This window comes from Choloepus didactylus, chromosome 8 (genome assembly GCF_015220235.1).
Source record: "Choloepus didactylus isolate mChoDid1 chromosome 8, mChoDid1.pri, whole genome shotgun sequence".
Taxonomy (NCBI): domain Eukaryota; kingdom Metazoa; phylum Chordata; class Mammalia; order Pilosa; family Megalonychidae; genus Choloepus; species Choloepus didactylus.
Window position 1 is genome coordinate 81,123,530 of NC_051314.1, and position 14,495 is coordinate 81,138,024.

At 44.2% G+C, this 14,495-nt stretch overlaps 1 protein-coding gene across 1 annotated transcript in view; it reads right to left on the reverse strand.

The window, feature by feature from the left end:
* Nucleotides 1-5,045: 5,045 nt before the first annotated feature.
* The window catches only part of NCKAP1L (NCK associated protein 1 like), a 41,065-nt gene continuing 31,615 nt past the window's right edge, over nucleotides 5,046-14,495 (reverse strand). The window contains 4 exon segments of the mRNA XM_037846561.1: nucleotides 5,046-6,447; nucleotides 9,948-10,037; nucleotides 13,180-13,289; nucleotides 13,626-13,742. Of these exon segments, the coding sequence (XP_037702489.1) occupies nucleotides 6,316-6,447; nucleotides 9,948-10,037; nucleotides 13,180-13,289; nucleotides 13,626-13,742 (449 nt within the window). The 3' untranslated portion in view covers nucleotides 5,046-6,315.

Consider the following 14,495-nt stretch of genomic DNA (forward strand, 5'->3'; position numbering starts at 1 on the left):
CCCTTCCTTAGGATTGTTCTCCTTCTCAGTACCTGCTTTGGCATTGGGGAATATCTTTCATAAAAAGCAGGTAGAGAGTACGGACTAACTGCTGGATCCACGACAGGCCACTGATCCAGGATCCCACAATGTGAGTTTTAATTTCAAGAACTCTGGAGGTTAGAAGGAAGGGTGATCAGGAGAAGGCATTTACTTTATTTGAAATACTGGGTGAACGCTCTCTCCTCTTCAGGCAATGAAGGAGAAAAGAACAGAAGTGAAGTGGTAGGGTGAAGAAAAAGACTTATCACAGCCAAGACTCTCAACATGAAAGAATTGCCAAGTTAGGTCAGATTTGGCAGAATAGAAGTCTCAGCAGAACCAGCTCCCAGGAAGTACAGAGGCAGAAAGAGATGGCAGAGCCAGAGATGGAGCAAAAAGTGGAAAGAGTACTGGGACTTCCCTCTCCCTGCCCATCTAATATATCCCCCTTTCCCCTCCTTGCCAGAGAAGCAGTCTCAGTCAAGAAACAGCTGCATTTGAGATCTTATTCACACTCCTACACAATCCAATTCCCAAAGTTCGGGGGCAATCTCCTTCCTTAACAACTGAAAATGGAATAGGTAGGGACTGCAAAAGAATTCCAAATTAGGATTAGAGCCAAAGAGCTCTAATCAGGAAATTAGGATTTGAGCTAAGGGGCTTCTCAATTTAGGTTAGGTATTTAAATAGAAGAGGTGGGAAAGAGGCAGATGTACTTCCAGAGGGATCTCGCAACATTTCTTGTCAACAGAGTGGCATATCACCACCACCCCCACTTTCCCATGCCCCCAACTCCTAACACATCCACCTAAAAGGAAATCCACAACAATAAAAATGTTATGCCTGAAAGAGACTTTAGAGTCCATCTAGTCTAATCCCTTCATTTAGCCAACGGGAAAACTAAGCCCAGAAAAATTATGCAGTCCCACAGGAAGCAAGGGACAATGCCAGATCCAAGTCTCCCAACCTTTCTCCATTTCCTCTTCCACAGTGAGGCTCTCTCACTTTAGTCACCCGTCCTGATGTTTAACCTCAACCTCATTCCTCTTGTAGCCATCCAATTCTGATTGTGCCTTACCCCACCTCTAAAGAGACAAGGACATGGTATACCAGTTCCATTCATAAGCTCAAAGACTGCTATTCTTCTCTCCTTATTTCTTCCTTTTTCCCCTACCCCCATTTTTTCCAGACTCCTTCTATTCAACCTCTGTCCTCTCCTTTTCAGCTTCTGAAATGCTACTCCCCTCCTCCGGAGACCCTGCCTCCTCACTCCCCTACCTCCACCATCCTCTTCCAACAAGCTTTGAGTTTGATAGAGACCAAAAATGATGCTTTGGCAGCGGGTGACGGATGGATGTGATCTGCCTCCTACAGGGATGCTATTTAAAGGGGCGGCCTCACAATCCTCTCCTTCCAAAATGACAAGAGAAAAACCTGCTCCTCAATCTCTCCGGAGCTGCAAACTCAGCTCAAGTTCCCTTCTGACTTCCTCAACCTGCAACCTGGCCTGCTGCGCCTGCTTCCCATTCAGGTGGGAGGGAAGAGTACTTGACAACTCACTGAGGTGTGGGGGCTGAGGGGGGATTCATCTTCATCTCCTTTCATGACAGGTACTTAAGAGAAGCAGGAGGCCCTGTGGGGAGGAGGCTTGGAAGAACAGTCTTTCCCCAACCACGTGAGTGCAATTCAACCAGCTGCCAGCTTCTTCTCAAAGTCAAACTTTGCTGAAGAAGTGATACAGGCATGTGGACTGAAAGTTAAAGAAGCTTCTCCCTAGCTGGGATCTCCTTCCCTCCTTCCCCACCATAATACCTTAACCTGAACGCCAGTGAATCAAATCCCCAGTCTGAGTGAGCTGGCCTCCGAAGTTGCTGAACTGGAGTCCAAGTACCCCAGCCTCTGGTGCCCTCACGCTGGCTCTGACTGAGCCCTTCCAATGAAATACCATGCTATAAACAATAGAAGGGATGCAGTAAAGGTTCTAGTCTTGGTTCTGCCATTAACTGTGTGAGCCTGGATAAGCCATTTCACTTCACTTCTCTGTGCCTGGTACTTATGTAAAATACAGGGGGTGGATAAATAATCTCAAAGATCTCTTCCTTCTCTAACATTTTACAACTCTGCAATTCTAATAATTCCCGAAGAAAAGAAGGTTGAGCTCTGGGGACTAAGAGGGAAAAATTAAATGACCACTGTTGTGTTAGCTCATAGATAAGCTGTTGGTTTTCTTTTTTTTTTTTTTTTTTGATGGTTTATTTTTCTTCTTTAAGCAATAGGTGTAAATACTGATAATTATAACCCAAATTAACCGAGTACATATTTCACTGGGCTGTTTGTTCTCTGCCTTTCTCAACAGGAGGAAACTGAAGGGGACTAACCCTACAGCAAAGTGGATTTGGATTAGCCCCTCTGCCAGATCTGGCCATTAAACCTGGGTGCTGGTGCTCAAACCACAGTTGCTCCCTTCCCCCCAGGGAAAGTGCCAGAGGATACGATCCCCTTGTCCAGCCCACAGGACTGAACACTAGTAGGGGTAGTAGAAACAAAAAGAGCTCCTCTGCAAGCATCTCACCCCAGGCCTGGTGTGAGGGATAATTCTATCTCATTGCTGCAAACAAGTTAATGGAGATTTTAATGAAAACACTGCGCTAATGAAATGCTAAAGCTAGAACCTACTCTCTGCCTGCAAAACAAAACAATCAGGGTCAGAATTTCCCCGATATCCATTCCTCCTTTACTTTTGGGCACAAGTAAAGCTAGTTGGGGATCTGAGAGCAGAAAGCAGTTCATATAATTGGTTGTGTCCCAGGTTATAAGAGGACAGAGACCCTCCTAGTCATGGAAGTAAATTGTCTGAAATACTGATGGATTTGTTGCCCCATCTGTCTCTTTACCCCTAGTTAGACATTCACCTTTTGTTTTAGGTGGCAAAGGTCATAATTTTCTCACCTTCTCCTATTTCCTCTTTCTAGGGTCCCTGAATTCTGACAACTGTCTTCTCAGATGAAGCGGCAATACGGTAAAGTGGAAAAGGTCTAGAATTGAACATCAGACTTGGGTTCTATTTCCAGTTCTGCTAAACATGTGACCTTTGTTAAGTTATTTAACATCTCTGCATCTGTTTCCTGACCTGACAATAGGGAAGCCTGACCAGGCTGTCTTGCAGAATTATTAAGAGGATGTGAAAGCACTTTGAAAAAGTATAGGTGGTAGGGAAATGAGTGTGTAATTATATGTTTAGCAAAAGATATTATGTCAGATGACAAAATTTTAGAAATAGAGAACAGATCAGTGTTGCCAGGGGTTAGGAATGGGAAGAGGGACAGTACAGAGGGAGGTGAGTGTGGCTATAAAAAAGCAATACGATAAATCCTTGTACTGATGGAACTGTTCTATATCTTAACAGTAGTGGCTGCTGCATGAACCTATACATGTGATAAAGTTGTACAGAATTAAATACATACACAGAAAAACAAGTGTAAATAAAACTGGGGAAATATGTATAAGATCAGTGGATTATATCAGGGTCAATATCCTGGTTGTGATAGTGTACTATAGTTTTGCAAGATGTTACCATTGGGAGAAATGGGTAAAGGGTACGGGGAATCTCCTTGTATTATTTCTTACAAGTGCATGTGAACTAATTATCTCAATGAAATATTCAATTAAAAAAAAGATAATAGCCATTAAGGAAATGCAAATCAAAACCACAATGAGATACCATTTCACACTCACTATAATGACTTATTTAAAAAGAAAAAAGGAAAACAAGTGTTGGAATGGATGTGGAGATACAGGAACCCTTGTTAATGAATGGTGGGAATGTAAAATGGTGCAGCAGTTTGGCAATTCCTCAGAGACTTGAGTATAGACTTCTTGGTGTATACCCAAAATAAGTGAAAGCAGGGACTCGGATATTTGCACACCAGTGTTCATTATAATGGCATTATTCACAACTGCCAAAAGATGGAAGCAACCCAGGGGCCCATCAACAGAAGAATGGATAAACATGAGGTAAATACATCTAATGGGATATTATTCAGCCATAAAAAGGAATGAAGTTCTGATACATGTGACAACATGGATGAACCTTGAAGACAACACATTGAGTGAAATAAGCCAGGCGCAAAAGGATATTATATGATCTGACTGATATGAAATAATTAGAATAAGCAAATTCATAGAGTCAGAAACTAGAACATAAGTTATCAGGGGCCAGGGTGGAGTAGGGAATGGGTAGTTAATGCTTAATGAATACAGAGTTTCCATTTTGAGTGCTGAAGTTTTGGTAATGGATGGTGGTAATGGTAGCACAACATTGTAAATGTAATTAATATCATTGAATTGTTTACTTGAAAGTGCCTAAAATGATTAATTTTAGGTTGTATATGTGTTATCAAAATAAATTTTTTTTAAAACCAGAGAACTGTACAACACAGTGAACCCTAATATAAACAATGGACTGTAGTTATTAATTTCATAAATTGTAACAAAGCTACACACTAATGCAAAGTGTTAATAAGGAAAACTGGGGGAGGGAGTAAATGGAGCTCTGTGCTTTCTGCATGATTTTTCTGTAAACCTACTTCTCTAATTTAAAAAAAAAAAAAAGATAAAAGATACTGTAAGCCCCGCAGCAACATGCCTTGCTGTCCTTCAGGAGGCTCCTCTTAAGCAGTTCTACAAGCAAAAGGAAAAGGACTCTCCATCCCTCAAGCAGAAGAACCCAGTAGAGTTATAAGTGTCTGAGGGTGGGTGATCAGATACTTCAGAGCCTTCTCTTCCTCATTAGCTTTGCTTTCAGTCTCAGTAAGCCTGACCCGGAAACATCATATCCTTCCATAGTAAAAGACAATAGCTCAAGCATGAAGCAGGATCCTCTGTTGCTTCTATCCTAAAGAGCAGACTACTGTTGCTAAGAGAAAACGTGTGTGTTGATCATGGGTGCCAAGTTAAGAAAGTACCATCGCAGCCTGGATCTCTACTGAAATGCAAGAGAATAAAAATCAGATACACATACAAAATCCAAAAACAGCTATCAAATGCTTTTAATAAAGGCCAGGTGGTTTTGCTGAAAACTAACAATTGCTTCCTTTTCATCGTGGAAGTATGGACATGACTTTAATTAATCAACTAGCTAAGAATATTTGCCCATTCCAGCTACTCTAGACCCGTGACATATATCATCTGTTGCTCCAGTCCTCCCTAGCAGTGGGCACACAGAAGTGATGTATGGAGCCACTGTTTCCTGCCATGGAGTTAACTAAAACTAGTTAATGCTATCTTGAGCGCCCCAGGCTTTGTGACACTTGAAATTCTAATTAGTGCAGAAAAGGGCTAAGTTGAAAAGCTTGTACTCCCTCAAGGATACACACACTCAGGGCCCTACAACATAATGAGGTCGGTGAAATTTAAATCTGAAAGAGAAATCCCTGCCTGAGGCAACAGCTGTACCCAGGCTGACACTGAGATTTGGGCTTAAATTTGTCCCTCCTGAAAGGAGGGTGTGTACCCCTAAATGGTATGGGAAGGGAAACTCAGGTGACTCTGGTCCACTGAGTTGTCCTGTAACCTAGAATTGACCCTCTGCTCTGGGTTGTGGAGGTATCAAAGAAAACGAAGGAAGGGTCAAGAATTGAGAGAACTAACTCTACCCACAATGTGTGGCCAAGGGGAGTGACTGGTCAGTAAAAATCTCTGAAGAACCCACTGCCCCCAGTAGGAAAGGCAGTGGAGCTGGAGGCAGAGGAAGAAATCAAATGACTCCTAAAAGGGCCCCCACAAGGGAAAAGGGGGTTCCTTTGCTACTGCTCTGCAGTAGGAGCAGGCTGAATGTTTGCTGAACACTTGGAAAAGGGAGAGAGGAGATAATCGCCCTAATGAATGTGCAGGAGACAATAGCAGCTCCAGTGGGAGGATTATAAGCTCATTATGGTTTAATATGATGATTGATCATCTCTGCCCGCCAGCATCATCCCAGAATAGTGATGAAGGTCGGAGAGACCCACGCCAGTCAGCGCTCAAGCTCTAGTCACCAGAGGATAGCAAACGTGCTTTTGTATCACTTGTTTTTCCATTGTAAAAATTTATACACGTGGCCCCAACCCCTAATTTTTCCATCAATTGTCCTCCATCCCTCAGCCTGCTCCACTTTCTCTCTGATTCCTCCACACATCTATTCATCAGCTGTGGCTCCCGACCCTCTCCCCAGTGGCCTCACTCCCATTCCCACCCCTTGGGAAAGTAACCACAGCTTCCACTATGTCATGGATTAAGGTAGGTCCACAGAGCCCTTCAGTGGGTACCGGCAGGCACTCGGTTCAGGTGGAAGGTCCGAGAAACCTCCCGATAGGCATTGCGAAGCAGGACGTAAGGAAAGCAGGACTCCAGCATGTCCAGGGTCAGGAAGGATGACTCCTCGACGATCTACAAGAGACAGGGCCAAGATATGGGACCCTCAGGCAGGGCGTACCTCTGTGAAACCCTGTTCCTCCTCAGCTCCCCGGGTCCTCTGAGGCCCTTAGAGTTACAAGAAAACAGGCTTCCAAATCACAGCACCCCCTCACATGGTTTGGATCTAGGAAGGCAATGAGCCCTCTCCAGTGTGAAGGGTTTAAAAGCAGAAGGCAGGAAAGAATCACTGCCGTAGTGGCAGAAAAATCCCTAATCTCTCCCACTCTGGGTGCTAAATCATATTTGGGTGGGCAGAACAAATGCAGGCAAGGAAAGGCAAAAGTGCTAAAATTACAAAGCTTTGCAGAGAGGGAAACAATCACCAATGCCCACCGAGGAAGAGGGGGTCTGGGATCCACCTGGGTCCTTTTGTGCTGGGCCTTAGTCTCCTCCCTCTCTCAGTACAGTGCATGGGGAACAGTAAGGATGCTGCATAAAGGAGCAGGCATGATTAATTAGTTTAATTAGAAGGCTGCGTGCTATGGGAGTCCCGGCAGCCCCCACAGCCAAACAGAAAGACAGATCGAGATGGCTGGGTAAGACAAGGCAGGGAGGCAGATTCGAGAAAAGTAGCACTACCTTGTATTGGGCTGGTGGGTTCCAATCCCTAGGAAGGTGAAGGGTATATTTCCATTCAGTACCCTCATCATTCAAGAGGTTGCAGGACTGAAAGCATGCACCCTGGAGAGCAGGGTCCCATATCCTCCAGCCATTCATATGGATGGGCCTTCCCCAGTATGTCTGGTATATCAAGTCTTGACAATCACTGAGGAAAGAGAATCTCCCACATCTACACTAACATGTTTCTCTCCAAAGTCCTCTCAAGTTTTAAAATTTGTAAGATTCAGCTATCTCAAACACACATGCACACAAAACACACAACAGCCTCAGAAACAGACACTGCAGGCTGAAGGAAAGGGAATCTGCTGGTAAAACTACTAGGCCTGATCTTAGGTTTGATACCAGAAGGAATTCCTCACTCTGCAAAACTTTCAAACACTCAGTCGGGAAAGAGGGAAACTCTCTTTTCCAGGGTTCTACCAGGTACAGGGTAAGGAGTAATGGCTTCAAGAAAGATCCACTGGTCAAGACTCCCTATTCTTGGCTCCACTAAGCACAAGAAAATAACAGGACTCCTAACTAGAGGAAGTTCGGGGTGGTGGAAACAGTCGTAGAATGAAAGCCAAAAACTTGGGTTCTAGTCCCAAATCTGTCCATATATTTTGGGGGAGACCTCGATGGTCATCTTTCACTCCCTCTTCCTCAGCTTCCTCACCTCTGAATTGTAAGAACTGGATCCAGTCTGATTCTGGCAGTCCAGAATTCTGGGAGTCTAGGAGAGAGCATCTCTACCCCCCATGAAATCCATGCCAGGAACAGGCTGGCAACACTTGGGGGTGGGCACTGCCCAGGCCTGACAGCCAAGACCCCAGGGAGAGAAGAGCCTGGCCAGGATTTGGGGCTATATAAGTTGCCTCTTCATGCAGAATACAGCTCTTCCCCTTCAGTCATTTCCAATTTCTCTGTGGAAACATTTGCATTTAAATTGCTTTACAGCAGCCAGTCCCTCCTGTCTCCCCCTCCGACTAGAAACGCCTGGCCTGAGGTCTGCTGCTGCCACTCTGCTGGCCTCCCTGCTAGGCAGCATGGGAAGGCCCTGCCCATGCTTTGTGAGGAAGGGAGAGACAAGGGAAAGCAGAAGGAGGCGGCAGGGCTGGGTAGCAATAGAGAATCACCTCCAATCCTACAGACATGGAAACTGCTGGAGGGAATGAAGAGGCATGACTAAATCATCCAGAAACTACAACAGGCAGCAGAGAGAGGGAACCAACATTGGTTGAGCACCTAGTAGGTGCCAGGCAACTTCACGTATATTACCTTATAAATCCTAACTGTTCTATCGTGAGGACTGTTACCTACTATTATAGATAAAGAATCAGAGTCTCGGAAAGGCTGATGAACTTGCCCAAGAACATGCTGCTTCAAAGAGTGTACCCTATCAAGCACACCCCTGGGATTTGCCTCCCTCTGCCCTCATCCCCACCCTCACCCCCCGCCCCAATGTCCATTCTCTTTGCCATCATAATCCTCAATTAGCCAAACCTAGGCCTTTCTCTAGCCAGAAGAACTGAGGCATAAATACCACTCGGTGCCTGTGTATTTATAAAGAGGGAGACCTGGAGGGAATCCCAGACAGGCCTGCCCCTAACATCTCTGAGCCTGGGCCAAGAGTACAAATGGAAGCCCACATACTATAGGTCTAAACAAATCAAACTAATAAACAAACTGTTATGCTCCATCCTTCTATCTTCACAATCTACCTTTACAATTTCATGGGAAGCCAGGTTTGAATTAAGAATTCTTGGACGACTCAGAGTTCTATACCAAAACAAGGTACAGGGAGGGAAAAAACTCTCAGCCTGATCCCCCCTCTTCCACCCCCACCCCCACCAAGTTTGAAGAATATTGTACATACACATGGACTTCTCTGTCCGCATAAACTCCAGCCATACATTCCTTGGGCACTAGGGTACACCCACCAGTAGCACAGTGTGCTTCAGCAGGATGGACTTAAGAAGGAGCTCTGCACAGGCCCTACAGGTGGGCTGAAGCTGTTTGGCAGGGAATCCGGGGGACCCAGATATCTTGAGTGGTCTTTGGGGGGCAGGAGGGGCAGCACAAGGTCCAGGAAGACATATCCTCTCCCCAGGGACCAGAGGAGGGCCATAGAAGGGCCTCTTAAACACAGAGCTCAGGGCAGGAGCCCTACCTGTCTATATCTAAGTAGAGTACTAACTGCAGAATCAGACTTTTAGAGCAAGAGGGTGGGTAAGCATGCTTAGGAGGAAAACAGGGTCATGAAGAAAAGATGAAAGTTAATTGAGTCAGAGGTCCTAGAACTTTCTGCCAGAGTGGGAAAGCCCACAGCTTGGGAAGCAAGGAGAAGAGATAGCAGCAGCTGCATGATTCATGGCCCACCGGGTTCCCTTTCTTACAGCTTTTCGGCTAAAATCCCTTCCCTCCTCTAAGCCCCCACACAGCCTCCCTGCCTCACTCAGCTCTGTGCTATTCAGCACCCTCTTCATCATACCCTTAAAAACAAGGACTCCAGTGGAAGGAAGAGGTCAAATAAAACTAAACATATCCTGGACACATAGATACAGATGGGGACCACAGCTGCCACAGACAACAGATCAGACTTGAGAAGATTAAAGGAAAAGGGGCCCTGTCAGCTGGGGTCCAGGAAGGCCCTCTCCAGCAGAGAAATCCTTGAAGACTCTACTTTGGGATTACAGTATAAGTCTAAATATTAACCAGAATGTGAGGACTGAACTCAGAGGGTTAGGCAGAGTTAAGTTCTTAATTAATGCTTTTGGGTAATGACAATGGCAGAGACCCAAAGACCCTAAAGAGGAATCTCCCTCTGGTCCTTCCCTCTCTTTTTTCCAGACCAACCTAAACCAGATACATACCAAGCGCATGAGCAGAGAAATGGATTCCCGATTTCTGGTTTTAAGCTTGTCAGTCTCCTGGCCCAGCTGCAAGAGGCTGACAGAGGCCACCTGTAACGGAAGAAATTGTGAGGACACAGATTTTTATGGAGGTCAGAGTAGGACAGCCTCAGGCTACAGAAAGTTAAAAGATCAAGAAGGGGAATTAAGGGCTGGGACGTTCCTGGAGACTCAGAAAGGAAAAGTTGGGAAATCCTCTAGGTTTCAGAGGCGAACGCTGCCTATAAACCAGCCTGAATCCTGCCGGGTTGCCAGTGCAGACACCCAGAAGGTTGCTAGGGGGCTAGCGGAGAGGTCATAAGGGGCAAAAGGGAAAAAAGAAAAGAAAAAAAAAAAAAAAACTAGGACAAGGGCAGGTAACACTGTAGGCCAGAAGATTAATCTCACATTTCCTATGCAGGTCTCCAGACACCACTGCCATACGGCTGTTTACCGCCAACTCCCCACAGAGACAGAGCTGGGCCTCTGATTCAGACACAGTGCTCTTGGTATTCTGTCAACTCCCAAATGGCTGCCCTCTCCGTTCACCTTCAGGCTCCAAACACACCAAAGGAAGAGGAAAAAACCCAGGCCTAGGTTACCTGCATTTAGTAAATGAAGAAGATAAAAGAAGAAGGGGGGGGGGGAGGTTTCTTCTAACCCCATTTTAGAGATCTAGTGTGAATCCTTTTTATAGCTAAGATGTTCAGGGCCCTTTCTGTCTGGACTGGGTTTCCTCTAACTAAACTTCAATTCCCCAACATGTACCCAAGACAAGGGTACAACTCCTGAGAGAACAACATGATCTACTGTGTTTCCTCCTAGAAGGAGACAAATGAGGCCTAGTTCTTAAATCAGGGCTATGCCCTGCAAAGGAATAAGCTCCCTGTTACTGAGAATGCTCAAGCAGGCAGTCGTAACTGACTGTGATCAGAAGTGTGCGGATGGGAATCCTCTACAAAGGATTTAGAATGGAAAAACTCTGGGGCCTCTTTCAATTCTGGAAAGAGATTACTTATTCTGTGTTTTTCCAGAGGTAAAACTAAGATCAATTGTGATAGTTGCAGGGAGTCAAACTTTGGCTAAGAAAATATATTTTTAAAAAAAAAACTTTTTTCTGACAACTGGACATAACACACAGTAGCACGGCTTCCTGATTCTAAGCTCCAATCCCTAGAATCTAGACCAGTGGTTCTCAAAGTGAGATCCCAGGAGAACATCGGCAACATTCCCTGGTGTCGGGGATTGAATCATGACCTCCCAGAAAAGGTATGCAGGTCCCAACCCCTGTTCCTGTAGATGTGAACCCATTTGTAAATAGGACTTTTAAATGGTTATTAGTTAAGGTGTGCCTAAACTGAATGAAGATGGGCCTTACTACAAGAAGGCTGATGTCCTTATAAGCAAAGGAAATTGGACACGGAGAGAAGCCACTGGGAGCAGCCAGAAGCTCAAAGTCAAAGGAACCCAGAAGAGAAAGGAGAAGAAGTCATGTGGTATATTGCCATGTGACAGAAAACCAAGGAACCCCAAAGATTGCAGGCCAGCCAGAAGATACTGACACCAGTAGGAAGCAACCCTTCTAGCCTCTGAAACCATGAGCCAATTGATTCCTGTTGTTAATCCAACCCCATTGTATGGTATTTGTTTCAGCAGCTAGGAAAATAATACACTTGGGAACTTACAAGTACAAATCATCCAGCCCCAATCCAGAGCTACTGAATCAGAAACTCTACAGGTGATTCTGATTTACACTAAAATTTGAGAGCTAGTCATTGATTATCTGCCAGTATTAAAGTTGGAAAGGGCCTCATAGATTACCAACTTTGATGTGCATCAGATCACCTAGAAAGTTTATTAAAAACACAGAGGCCTGCTAAGAAATCTCAGAGTCGAGAGGCAATCCTGAAGGTTTCTCTTATGCAACTCCAGCTAGATATCCCAAATGGCCACAGTATGCCATGCCCTTGCCAATAGTAGTTTCAAAATACCTGGGTTCCTATTTGAGATTCTATAAAAGATTCTCTCATTAAGTTTTATCTCTCAGAAACTTAAATCCACCCGAGCATTCCTATGCCAGACAAGTCCCAAAACCCAGAGGCAACAGCCTCTTTAAGAACAACTGTCAGGTACAGCCCCCTTCCCCATAGTATCAACAACCCCTTTCAATATGAACAAGTTTGGGTGGTCACTGCCTAAACACCCCTAAAGATCAAGAAAGTGAACGAGAGGAGAGGGTAACAACAGACAAGATAGGATTTAATAAAGGATTAAGAATACTGAAATTTTATATAAATATACATATATATATTTAGACGCTAGGGTATTAGAATAGCTAGAAGAAATAACTGAAATGGTGGAACAGTAATCTATAACATTCTTTGAAATTTGCTCTACAGGTATTCATTAAATTGTGCTTTGAAAGTTATCACCTTTGTGCATATATCCTATATTTCACAATAAGGAAAGAACTGAAACTGTGGAACTGTAACCCATAACATTTTTTGAAATTACCTGTATAACTGCTTGTTGAGCTGTATTTTGAAAGTTAACACCTTTCTGTATATATGTTATATTTTACAATAATAGAAATAACTGAAATTGTGGAACCGGTAACCCACAGCATTCTTTGAACTTTGCTCTCTACTTGTTAAATCGTACTTTGAAAGTTATCATTGTTATGCATATATGTTAAAGTTCACAATAAAAAATGCATTAAAAAAATAAAACACAGAGGCCTGGATTCACCCTCAGATATTCTAATTCAGTAGGTGCAGGGTTAGGACCAGGAATCTGTATTTTAACAAACTTCCCAGGATATTCTGATGCACACCAAGATTGTGAATCATGGATATAATTTAATCCCCCTAGTTTATAAATGAGAAAACTTAAGCCCCAAAAGTGTGGCTCCTCAGAGGTCACACAGCTTCCTAGTGGTAGATCCAGAACTAGAACTCAGATTTCCTGACTCTTAGTGCAATGCTCTTTCCAAGAATTCAGGCAGAAGCTGAAATTCCAGCTGTTAAGGAATTTAAAAGAAACTCCTGCTTTTCACAAAGTGGGCTCTCACAATTTACCGAATGAATTAGGTGGGAGGTTAAAAGGGATGACCCCCCCAAAGGCCTGTTCAACAACAACAGTCAACAGATTTAAATCAAACCAACTCCTGCCAGACCTTACAGTCTTCCATTCTTTATAACCTAGACCCACTTACCACCAGAAATTCCTTGAGGTGGGTTTCAATGTTCTTGTTGTAGAGTGTAAAGAGGGCAGCAGACACCTGGATGATGGCTTTGGTCAAGCAGTGAACATTATTGTTGTAACCTAGGTTATTATGGATAGAGGAGAAGAGAGACAAAAGGAAATAATAAAGTGAGCCACCCCAGGCAGACCCCAACTGGTAATTTCTCATTTTTTAGACTGGGCCACCTCTATTTGATACCAAAAGAGTTAAGAGGCATTTTGGGATTAGGGGAAGGATATTCCTATGAAATTTCACTGGAGTTGAATTTTGTGCAAAGTTCATTCTCAAGTTCTTTTGGGAACAGAACTTTCCTCCTGAGTCAGAAGTCTGAATCTTCTATCTGTCTCTGTCTCATCTCCCTACCCCAGGATACTAACCTAAATGGCACTGGTTCCTCACACTTCCTTCTTACTCACCATCCTTCTCAATGCTGTAGAAGGAAGACGGATCAGTGGCAAGGAGTGGAAGGGAAACAGCTATAAAGATCAAGAGCAGGCAGGACACCTTATATTCTTCCTCAGGGGATGAAGTATCTGGTTAGAGGGAATAAGGAGGAGAAAAAGTGAGTAACGTCAGAAATCAGGAGCTGTCGTCTACTGGGGTCTTCACAGAACTGCTGGGAGGATCACATGAGAAATATCCATGAACCCACTTTATAAAGCACTATAGGCAAGTTATTATTATTGAAGGGGACAGGACTGGCACCCAATACAGTGAGGGGCCTGAGTCCTGGAGTGAGTTCTCCAGTGACTAAGCAGTGTTCTTCGCTAAGAACTCTGCTGACAGGCAGTCCTGAGGATGCTCTGTCAGCTGCCAGGTGGAGAGGAGAAGCAGGAAGGAGGGGAAAGTAGGAGGAAAGAGTCTCACCAACCAAGAGAAAGGAGGTAGGATGAGTATGGCAATTTTGAAAGCTTAAGACCAGCCTCTTAGTTGCATCTTATTCTGAGTGTGCCTAAATATGGCCGTGCTAATCAGAGGAAATGTGTAATGGAAAATATGTAAGAGGCAAGGGTGAGACTGGGGGAAGATGTGAATGGTGTCTAGGTGATTATGTGAGGGGGGAGAGCACAGGAGCACTGTGGGGAATGCAGATGCTATACCACACAACTTCGCAGGAAGTCACACACTGTTTTGCATTGTTCTAATCATTGTTTTCATTTGCATTAACCTTATTTCCCCAGCCAGATCTTAAGTTCCTCTGAGCACTTGCTGAGCACCAAATGGACTCTACTTATTACTTTTAAGCTGATTGATAGATCAGTTGGTTGGAACCTGAGGAGAAATTT